Source organism: Myotis davidii, unplaced genomic scaffold, assembly GCF_000327345.1.
Source record: "Myotis davidii unplaced genomic scaffold, ASM32734v1 scaffold404, whole genome shotgun sequence".
NCBI classification, from domain to species: Eukaryota; Metazoa; Chordata; class Mammalia; order Chiroptera; family Vespertilionidae; genus Myotis; species Myotis davidii.
Genome location: NW_006295824.1, coordinates 1,318,281 through 1,327,505, shown reverse-complemented (window position 1 = coordinate 1,327,505; position 9,225 = coordinate 1,318,281). Strand labels below are relative to the sequence as shown.

Genomic DNA, 9,225 nt, shown 5'->3' with positions numbered 1-9,225 from the left:
GTCTGCGGGAGGACGGCGAGCGGTGCGGCCGGGCGGCAGGCAACGCCAGCTTCAGCAAGAGGATCCAGAAGAGCATCTCGCAGAAGAAGGTGAAGATCGAGCTGGATAAGAGCGTAAGTGACGGGGGGACGGTCCTGCCTTGCCCGCCCCCTGGGGGCTCCGGGGGCGGTTCACACTGGGGCTGTTGGGCCGGCGATTCAGGGCGCCCTCAGACCTGTCAGCCAATGCACACCCGCGGTGGGGTCTCCGGTAGGAAGCAAACAACAAAGTCGCAACTCCGGCCGCCACTCCCGCAAGACACACACTTGCACGCTGTGCTCCCGCGCCCCCGCAGCCTCCCACACCCCGCCCCCCGCGTCCTTCCCGCTCCCTGCCTTCTCCCTTCCCCCTTCGCTGAGAGCTGGAAGCGAAACAAAGGGAAGCAGCGCTCGGAGGGAGGGCCTGGGGTAGTTTTCTTGCAGACCCGCTGCTCCTTTTGGAATGGAGGCGCCTTTGTTTTGCTGCCCGGAGCTGGCGTTTGGCCCCAGGGAGTAGGTTCCCGGGTCTCGGGAAAGTGGAATCCTGCAAGGACCTGACGCCGAGGTCGGGCAAGATCCCGCTTCCTGTCCCCCTGAGTACGCGGCGAGAGGGTGGCCGAGCACCCCCTGCTCTTTGCAGGGCGGCGGGCTTGGGGACGGTGGCGGCGGTGTCAGCCTCTGGGGCATCGGCTCCCAGCGTGGTGAGCACGTAGTCTCTGTGGCTTGGCGCTGCCATCAGGATTTCCTTTAACGTCCTTTCTGCGCGTCTGTTATTTTGACCATCTATGTCTATGAGACTTTTAGACACAACCATTGCCACTTTCCGGAGCTCTGGCAGGCAGTAAATTCAGAACATGAAGTCAGAATCTCGCATGCTTCCTGCTCATTTTTAACTTGCACCTAGCATTCAAGTTCATGTAAAAACCTGTTAGCTCAGTCCTTCATTGTTTGTTTGTTTGTGGGGTTTGTGTGGTTTTATTTTTAAAGAAGTAGCTGTTATTGTATGAAGCCCAGTATTTCACATGTTCGTATACAGCTCTCAAAAAACTATATGTAATTAACATCTTGGAAGGTTGGTATACCTTCTGCTTGTTTAAACAGTTCTTCCGTCATGTTCATGAGAAACTTTTTAGGTACACTTGAATAATTTCCCACCGCTTTGGTTGGGAAAACGTATTACAGGTAAATACATTTAATAATCAGGAAACTTTATCATTTCAAATCTAAATATAGTTAGAATGTGAAAATAAGTAGCTCATTTGTAAAAAGAAATAGTTTTATATTTGAAGTATTAAATTAGAAAGATTAGAAAGCATATGTTATGCTACTAACATATGCTCTTTAAATAGGGAAAATACTATCAAATAGCAAAATCGTGGGCTACATCATTATTCTCCTTGTTAGCAAAACATCATGATTTAACTCATCTAGTTCACCCTCACTGACAAAGTCTAGACTCAGGTTGAATTTCTCCTTCTTTTTTCCTCCCTTAGGGTCATCCCTCCCCACCCCACTTCCCAAGCTTCTTAACAGTGTTGCCAGACATGCATGTTTTAACTGTGTGTAGGACGTTAGAAAGAAAATTCCCTTAACAATGCCGTTTTGACTGTTGTTTTTTAGATGATTCACTGTGGTCTATGTATTTTACTGTAATTCTAAGTAGTATGTGAAACTTTTCTGTTTCAGGTAAGGCATCTTTACATTTGTGATTATCATAAAAATTTAATTCAGAGTGTTCGAAACAGAAGAAAGAGAAAAGGGAGTGATGATGATGGAGGAGATTCACCAGTTCAAGATATTGATACTCCAGAGGTAGAGAAAAGTTTTTACATGTTAAATGTAAATCCTACGTAGTCCATTCTAAAACTTTTATAAAAAAATATGAACACATTTGAAAAATGCTTAAAACATTTGAAAAATCTGGAAATGAAAGCAAAATTAAATATAGCCAGTTAACACACAGTTACACAATTTGACTTGTTATATTTTTAATTGTCAATTCTTATAGTTCTATTGTCTTACTTTTCCCCCTAAACAGTTTTTAATATTTATCCTCAAAATGTTTATTACATTTATAGATTTGATTCTATAAAATAATAGAATAAAAATTTTATTGTGCTGTAATTGAAATGTTATTACACATACCAAAGATAAGTTTTTAATAAATTGCTTGAACTAATTCATATATGTTAATTTTTTCTAGGTTGATTTATACCAATTACAAGTAAATACACTTAGGAGATACAAAAGACACTTCAAACTACCAACCAGACCAGGACTTAATAAAGCACAACTTGTTGAGGTATTTATGAATTTTAAACTATTTAAAACTTTAAAGGACTCTGTTCATACAAAAAAGAGTTATTAAATGCTAATGAAATTGTTAACAGGTATATAAAACTACAGTATTTTAGTTAGAAAGATCAAAGTTAACTTTTTAAAAATCTATTGTGGAAGAATCTAGTTACCTAGAAATTTTGTCTGCCTCTTAACAAATTTCTTTACGTAATGACTACTCAATGACTTGTATATAATTTTCTAAGTATCTTCTAATAATAGGTTTCTGAAATATTAAGTGATATTTTTTCTTCTTATTCTAGAAATTTATTTTAAAATTTCATTTACTCAGCAAATATTTATTGAACATCTAATTGAGGAATAATAAAATAAATTAATAAACTTTGATGTCTTTATCAGATTTTTTTTAAGTTTCTGATGAAATAGTTCTACAGATAAGCTCCTAAACAGTATTTCCATAACTTTCTGATTTACCTATTTCAGAATTTGCCCTTGTTAATGTTAGTTTGTTTTATTTTAGACATCCATGTTTTCTTTTCTTTAAATATATTTTTATTGATATATTTTTATTTCAGAGAGGAAGGGAGAGGGAGAGAGAGATCGAAGCATCAATGATGAGAGAGAATCACGCCTCCTACTAGGGATCAAGCCCACAACCTGGGCATGTGCCCTGACTGGAAATCGAACCATGACCTCCTGGTTCATATGTCAACACTCAACCACTGAGCCATGCCAGCAGAGCTTTTCTTTAAAAAAAAAAAATCTTTTTATTGGTCTTTAGAGAGAGGAAGGGGCAGGGAGAGAGAGAAAGAAACAGATTGGTTGCCTTCTGTACACACTCAGACCAGGAATTGAACCTGTAACTTATCCGTTACTGAATCAGCGTCCTTTTAGTGAATGGGGCTAGGCACCCATGTTTTCTTCACATCTAGAAGATGCAAAGATGTGTCCAAGCTTTTACTTAAATAGTTTGTTTTGATGTAGGGGTTCTAGTCCTTTAGTGAATTTTGAAAAGTTGAGTGCATGTGTGTGTGTTTATGTGTGTGTGTTCTCAGGAAAAATAGAACCAAGAAGTCTGTACTTCTATTGGTAGTCTAAGTATTATATTAAGATGTTTATTGATTTACATATTTATACTTTAATTATATTTAAACTAAAAATGTTAATCTAGGCAGAATAAAAATATAAATATATAAATCATTTTTCTCATATTCTTTATTTTGAATTTAATAATCCAACATTTTCTAAAATGTGCATATTGAAGAAGATAAAGGATGAATAGCAGTTACAGCTGTTTGGCAGAATGAAATGCTTTTTAACATTGTTAAGATCCAATATATTAATTTCTTAGCCAGAATTTTTTCTTTCTTCTTGGCTAGGCAACAAAAATCAAGTTGTCTTTAAATTTGATTTAAAATATCTAGTCTGTTTGGATTATATAGCACATTAGTATAACATAAATATAGGTATTATCTTCCATGATGAAACGATATCAAAATTACATATACTAATCAAGTGGAAGTACTTTGTTTTAGGACAGATCAGAACCAAAGAAATAATTATTTTAAATGTCTAAACCAAACCTGAAGTTTTTGATAATCTAATCTAGAAAATTACTTTTTTTCCTAGAGCTTTTTTTTTTAAAATGAGAAATACCCATAATCCAGATAGCCATGAGTGTAGCCCTTGCCAGGTAGCCCAGTTAGTTAGATCATTGTACACCAAGGTTGTGGGTTTGATCCCCAGCCAGGGCATATAAAAGAATCAGCCAATGAATGTATAAATGAGTAGAACAACAAATCTCCCTCTCCCTTTCTCTTTCTCTCTTCCTCTCTCTAAACTCAATAAATAAACAAATAAACAAATAGCCTATTAATGTTGTAGTTTATTTAGTCAGAAATATAGGTATTTATAAGTGATTCCAGAATTGAATAACGATCCTCCTTAAGTCTCTTACTTATCATTTGATAACCTTTCTTTAAGAAGTTTTATCTTCCAGAATCTAGATATACTCTTGAGCATCCCAGTTCAGTTAACTGTACTTCTTTCTATTGGTAGTTGCAGTGCACATGTTAGATTAGTGAAAAAGGAAGAAATCAGGAAAACATTCTTCAGTGAACATCCCTTTTTTCCCTATCATTTTCCATTTGTAATTTTTATTCAGAAAATTTTTCAAGACGCCTTAACAAAGAATATTGCCAATGAATGAATGAACATAATTTGTAACAAACATATTTGTATCATATTTCATGGTTTGTTTCTATAGTACCAAACTTTCAACTTCATATTTATTATTTTTCTATGAATAGGGCCTAAACCATTACATGATACGTGTGGACTCTTACATTCTGTTTTATTTCATTGACATTTAAAGTTTAAAAAGTAAAAGTACTGCTTTCTAACCTAGATTCCAGTTATAAAATTAAAAATAAATAAAAGTAAATATATATTCTATTTAATTAATTGAGTAGGCTGAAGGGTCCTTTGAAATCACACTGTCTCTTGTTCACAACATCTTATTCTTATATGCTCTTTGTCCTGTTGGTATTTTGTTGAATACAGTTTATTTTTAAATGGAAATAGCTCTTATCACATAGTACTTTTTCTTTTGTTGAAAGTGTTTTTTACCTAGTTTATGAAATCTGTTAATACCTATAATTTAATTTCCTCAATTTTTTTTTCTTCATAGATAGTTGGTTGCCACTTTAGGTCTATTCCAGTGAATGAAAAAGACACCTTAACATATTTCATCTATTCAGTGAAGAATGACAAGAACAAATCAGATGTCAAGGTTGATAGTGGCATTCACTAGGAGAGATGGAATTGAGACAGGCTTGGATATGCAGATGTTAAGACTGTTTACTGTTTTTCACATGGAGAAATAAATGTTCCTGTGTATTTTTTCTACAGAGGATTTTCTCTGGTTTTATTTTCTTTGTTTCTGACTCTAATAATTAGTTGGAAACTCATGTAAAGAAGCTTTCCTAGATTAACAAGTATTTTAAATAAAAGTATTACTATTATAGTTGCTTCAGTGTATTTATTTTGTGAAACTTGATTTCTATTTTAAACTGACTTTCAGGGATCTGTATTAATTGAGACTTTAATATAAAAATCATTTTATTACCCCTTTTTCCTCCCCCCCTTTTTTTAATTCCAGGAAATTAACAGATTAAGGGACGATCTGATTTGGAATTAAGGATATTCTAAGTATCCTAAAAGTGCTTTTTAGTGCTAAGAAGTTTAAAAAATAGAATTCCATTGGGATGCAACTTCTTTTTTACTTCCTTTTTTATTATTGTTTCTTGATGAAGTATCAGGAAGAAAAAAACAGTTTAATTTAATGCCTACCTCCTTCCAAAGTAAACTTAATATGCCAGCAAAGGCATGCACAGTGTGAAAGTTCAAATAAGAACACAGAATTAGTTATAGCTGTTCCTTTAAATTTTGTCTTACAGGAAAGGTATTTATATTCCATGAATATAGAATGAACCTTTGCAATACCCATTAATTTTCAGTCATGTCCTGTACTATTTACATTGCAAATGACAAGTTTAACAAGATCTTTAAATTTGGTCATGCATAGCTGTGGTTTGATTTATATTTTATTTTCTTTTATATTTCACTCTGTCGATTTTCTATTGAATATTTTTAACCTCTTCTTCCTGAGATTGTATTGCTTACCCAAGGTCTTATAATTACAAATCAAATTTACATCTTGTACATTAAAACAAAACAGCTTCAGTGAAGAATTTTGAGATGGTGATGTAGATTTTAGGCTGGAAATAGATGAGACCAGTAATGTAGCTCAGGGTCTCTCAAACTTGACATTTGGGTCTGATAAGTCCTTACTGTGAGAGACTGACCTGTGTGTTATAGATTTAGCAGCATCATTGGAGTCCACACACTAGTGCCAGTAGCACTCTGAAGATGTCACAACCAAAAATATCTGTCAACATTGCCAAACATTCCTTGAGGGGCAAAGTCAGCCTGGTTAAGAACCACTGATGTAGCTAAATTTAAAGTACTGGTTCATTAGAAGGTGAGTCTATATTTTTAGTGTTCTCAATGTATTAACAGCTAGAAAACATGGTGAGCAACAAAGCCATTGGTCTTTCTTTTTGCTATGACTAAAGATTTACTTGTTTTTTCATTGATGAGCAGAGGCTGTGATCATTAGTATTATAGTAGAATCCTCTCATACAGGGTATCCCCAAAAAATGTATGCACACTGTGAATGATCTTATTTTCCAATGGGTTAAATCTGAAGAGAAAGAAACAGAATTTGAGCTATCAGCTTTAAGTGTGTGTACATTTTTTGGGGACACTATCTCACATTCCAGAAATCTCTGTGAGAACTTTTTTCTTAGCTATATGAAAATGAACCACATAGCAACAAGATATGTTGGTTTATTTAAATAAAGTATTCCAAAATTTTTCAGTTAATATTTAATTTTAATAATACTTGTCATATTTGAATAGTCAGCAATGCACAAAGAAAATTATCTTCAGAGGATGTTTGCCCACAGTATGAACACATGCTTTAAATATGCAGTGGAGGACAAGGGGTGAATTCACAGTTAACAGAGTTGAAAAAAAAACATCCTTTGTTATAATCTACACAAAGCATATAAAAATATTTCTCTGAATGCATAGATTAAGACTTTAGACCAGTGATGGCGAACCTTTTGAGCTCGGCGTGTCAGCATTTTGAAAAACTAACTTAACTCTGGTGCCGTGTGACATATAGAAATTTTTTGATATTTGCAACCATAGTAAAACAAAGACTTATTTTTTTATATTTATTTTATATATTTAAATGCCATTTAACAAAGAAAAATCAAAACAATGAGTTTGCGTGTCACCTCTGACACGCGTGTCATAGGTTCGCCATCACTGTTTTAGACTCATCAGGAACTGTGCAGACTTATTCTACAGCCATATATAGAGGTCACTGGGCCACAGAGGACTTTATACAGAAGAGACCCGTGTAGGGCCCAAGAATCACCTGAGACGCCAAGCCCCTGGCTCCCTCTGTTCCTAAGCCCTGGAAATGCCTGGAGCTGCTCCTCTGTAGGACACCCCCCAGCCACGGCCTCTACTGCTCCTGAATCTCTAACTGATCTGGATGGCTGGAAGTTTTAACCCCAGTGATTTAGACATGAGTTAATACTGAATTTATTTCTTTCAGGATAGATCTTATCATTAAACTTTTTTGAAAGGAAAGGGGGGAAATGTTAGTATGTCTAGATAAACTAGCTTCTAATTGGTTGGAACACAAGGGAGTTTTCTTATTTAAAGTATTTTTACCTTAACCTGCAAAGATTTAATTTAAAAATACATATTTTATTGATTTTTTTAGGAAGGGAGAGAGAAACATTGATGAGAGAGCATAGCACCAATCAACTGCCTCCTGCACGCCCCCTACCGGGGATAGAGCCGGCAACTTGGGGATGAACCTTGATTGGGAATCAAACTGGCAACCTTTTGGTGCATGGGATGATGCCCAACCAACTGAGCAACACCAGCCAGGGAAAGACTTAATTTTTTAATAAAAACTTGACTGTTGACTTAATTTTTCCTATAAAACACACTCCATTCTTGTGAAAAAAAGTTTGTATTTATTTACTGACATTAAAGTGTCTAGGAATATAACCTTAGACTACCAATGTTCTTTTTATATAGCTGATTATTTAAATAAAATGTAGTTGGCTAAAGAGTCAATAAGAGTTCTGGGTGTTGATTACCCCCAGAAATTAAATTCTTGTTAGAATAATCCTATATAATAAAACCCTAATATGCAAATCAACCGAACAGCGGAACAACCGGTCGCTATGATGCGCACTGACCACCAGGGGAGCTGCAGTTCAAGGACAGGGCCAGCCAGCAGGGCAGTGCCAGGCTGCCAGCCAAGGCAGGTGCCAGAGGGGGCCCCCGATTGCCCCACCCGCTGGTCACCCCACAGATGGGCCTGATCGCCAGCCAAGCCTACAGACCCTAACCTATATATTGGGAACAGTCTCTAAGATTTAACAATTAAAACCTGGAAGGCTACTCTAACACTGAAAAAACAGGATGATTCAGCGATGACATGCATGGACTCTGGCTTGCACATTTTGTGGTCAGCCCTAATTCTGACACTTATAACTGTGACAAAACCAATTACTTAATTTATCTCTGCTTCAGTTTTCCCACCCATAAGATGAGGAAAATGGTACTACTGCCTCAGAAGGATCATGTTATGTACTACTTTTCATAATCAGGGCAAAAAACTGTAGCTGCCCATACAACAGCAAATGCCTTTCACCTGTATGAAAAGTAAGGTCACTGATGCACGCAGCATCCCAGATTGTGAGAGGGATGTCTGACTGCTGGTTTAGGCCTGACATCCCCAGAGGGATCCTGGATTGAAAGAGGATGCAGGCTGGGCTGAAAGAACCCCCTCTGTGTAAGAATTTCGTGTACCAGGCCTCTAGTTTAAAACATAAAAATTGAGAACTTAAGAACCTCCTCAAAGCTGAGGAACTCAAGAAACTGCAATATAAACATCAATTTTATCTAAAATTCTAAATTCTTTGCTGTTGGGTTTAACAATTGTGAATTCACTAGAAATCTATATCAACACAAAAATTCAATGCAAACTCATCTCTATAAGTAAGGGTACAAGTTACTTTTAATGTTAGAGCATCAGAAGAAAGACTTCCTTTAGGACAAAAGAAAGAAAACAATTAGTATCAGGGGTTTAAGAAATGAGTAAGTTATTTAGTAACTATCTTTTATGGAACAATTTAGGAAAAAGCTAAAAATTAGTACCTGAAATATATTTAAGAAAACAAGCTCTATTATTTTTACACTAGAGGCCCAGTGCACAAATTTGTGCATGGGTGGGGTCCCTTGGCCTGGCTGGTGA

The 9,225-nt window shown here is 36.2% G+C and overlaps 1 protein-coding gene across 1 annotated transcript in view; it reads left to right on the top strand.

The window, feature by feature from the left end:
* Nucleotides 1-5,340, top strand: part of SAP30 (Sin3A associated protein 30kDa) — a 6,480-nt gene extending 1,140 nt beyond the window's left edge. Inside the window, exons 2-5 of the mRNA XM_006770746.2 lie at nt 2-113; nt 1,704-1,829; nt 2,221-2,319; nt 5,005-5,340. Of these exons, the coding sequence (XP_006770809.1) occupies nt 2-113; nt 1,704-1,829; nt 2,221-2,319; nt 5,005-5,127 (460 nt within the window). The 3' untranslated portion in view covers nt 5,128-5,340. The remainder of the gene's footprint in view (nt 1; nt 114-1,703; nt 1,830-2,220; nt 2,320-5,004) is intronic.
* The last annotated feature ends 3,885 nt before the right edge of the window (nt 5,341-9,225 follow it).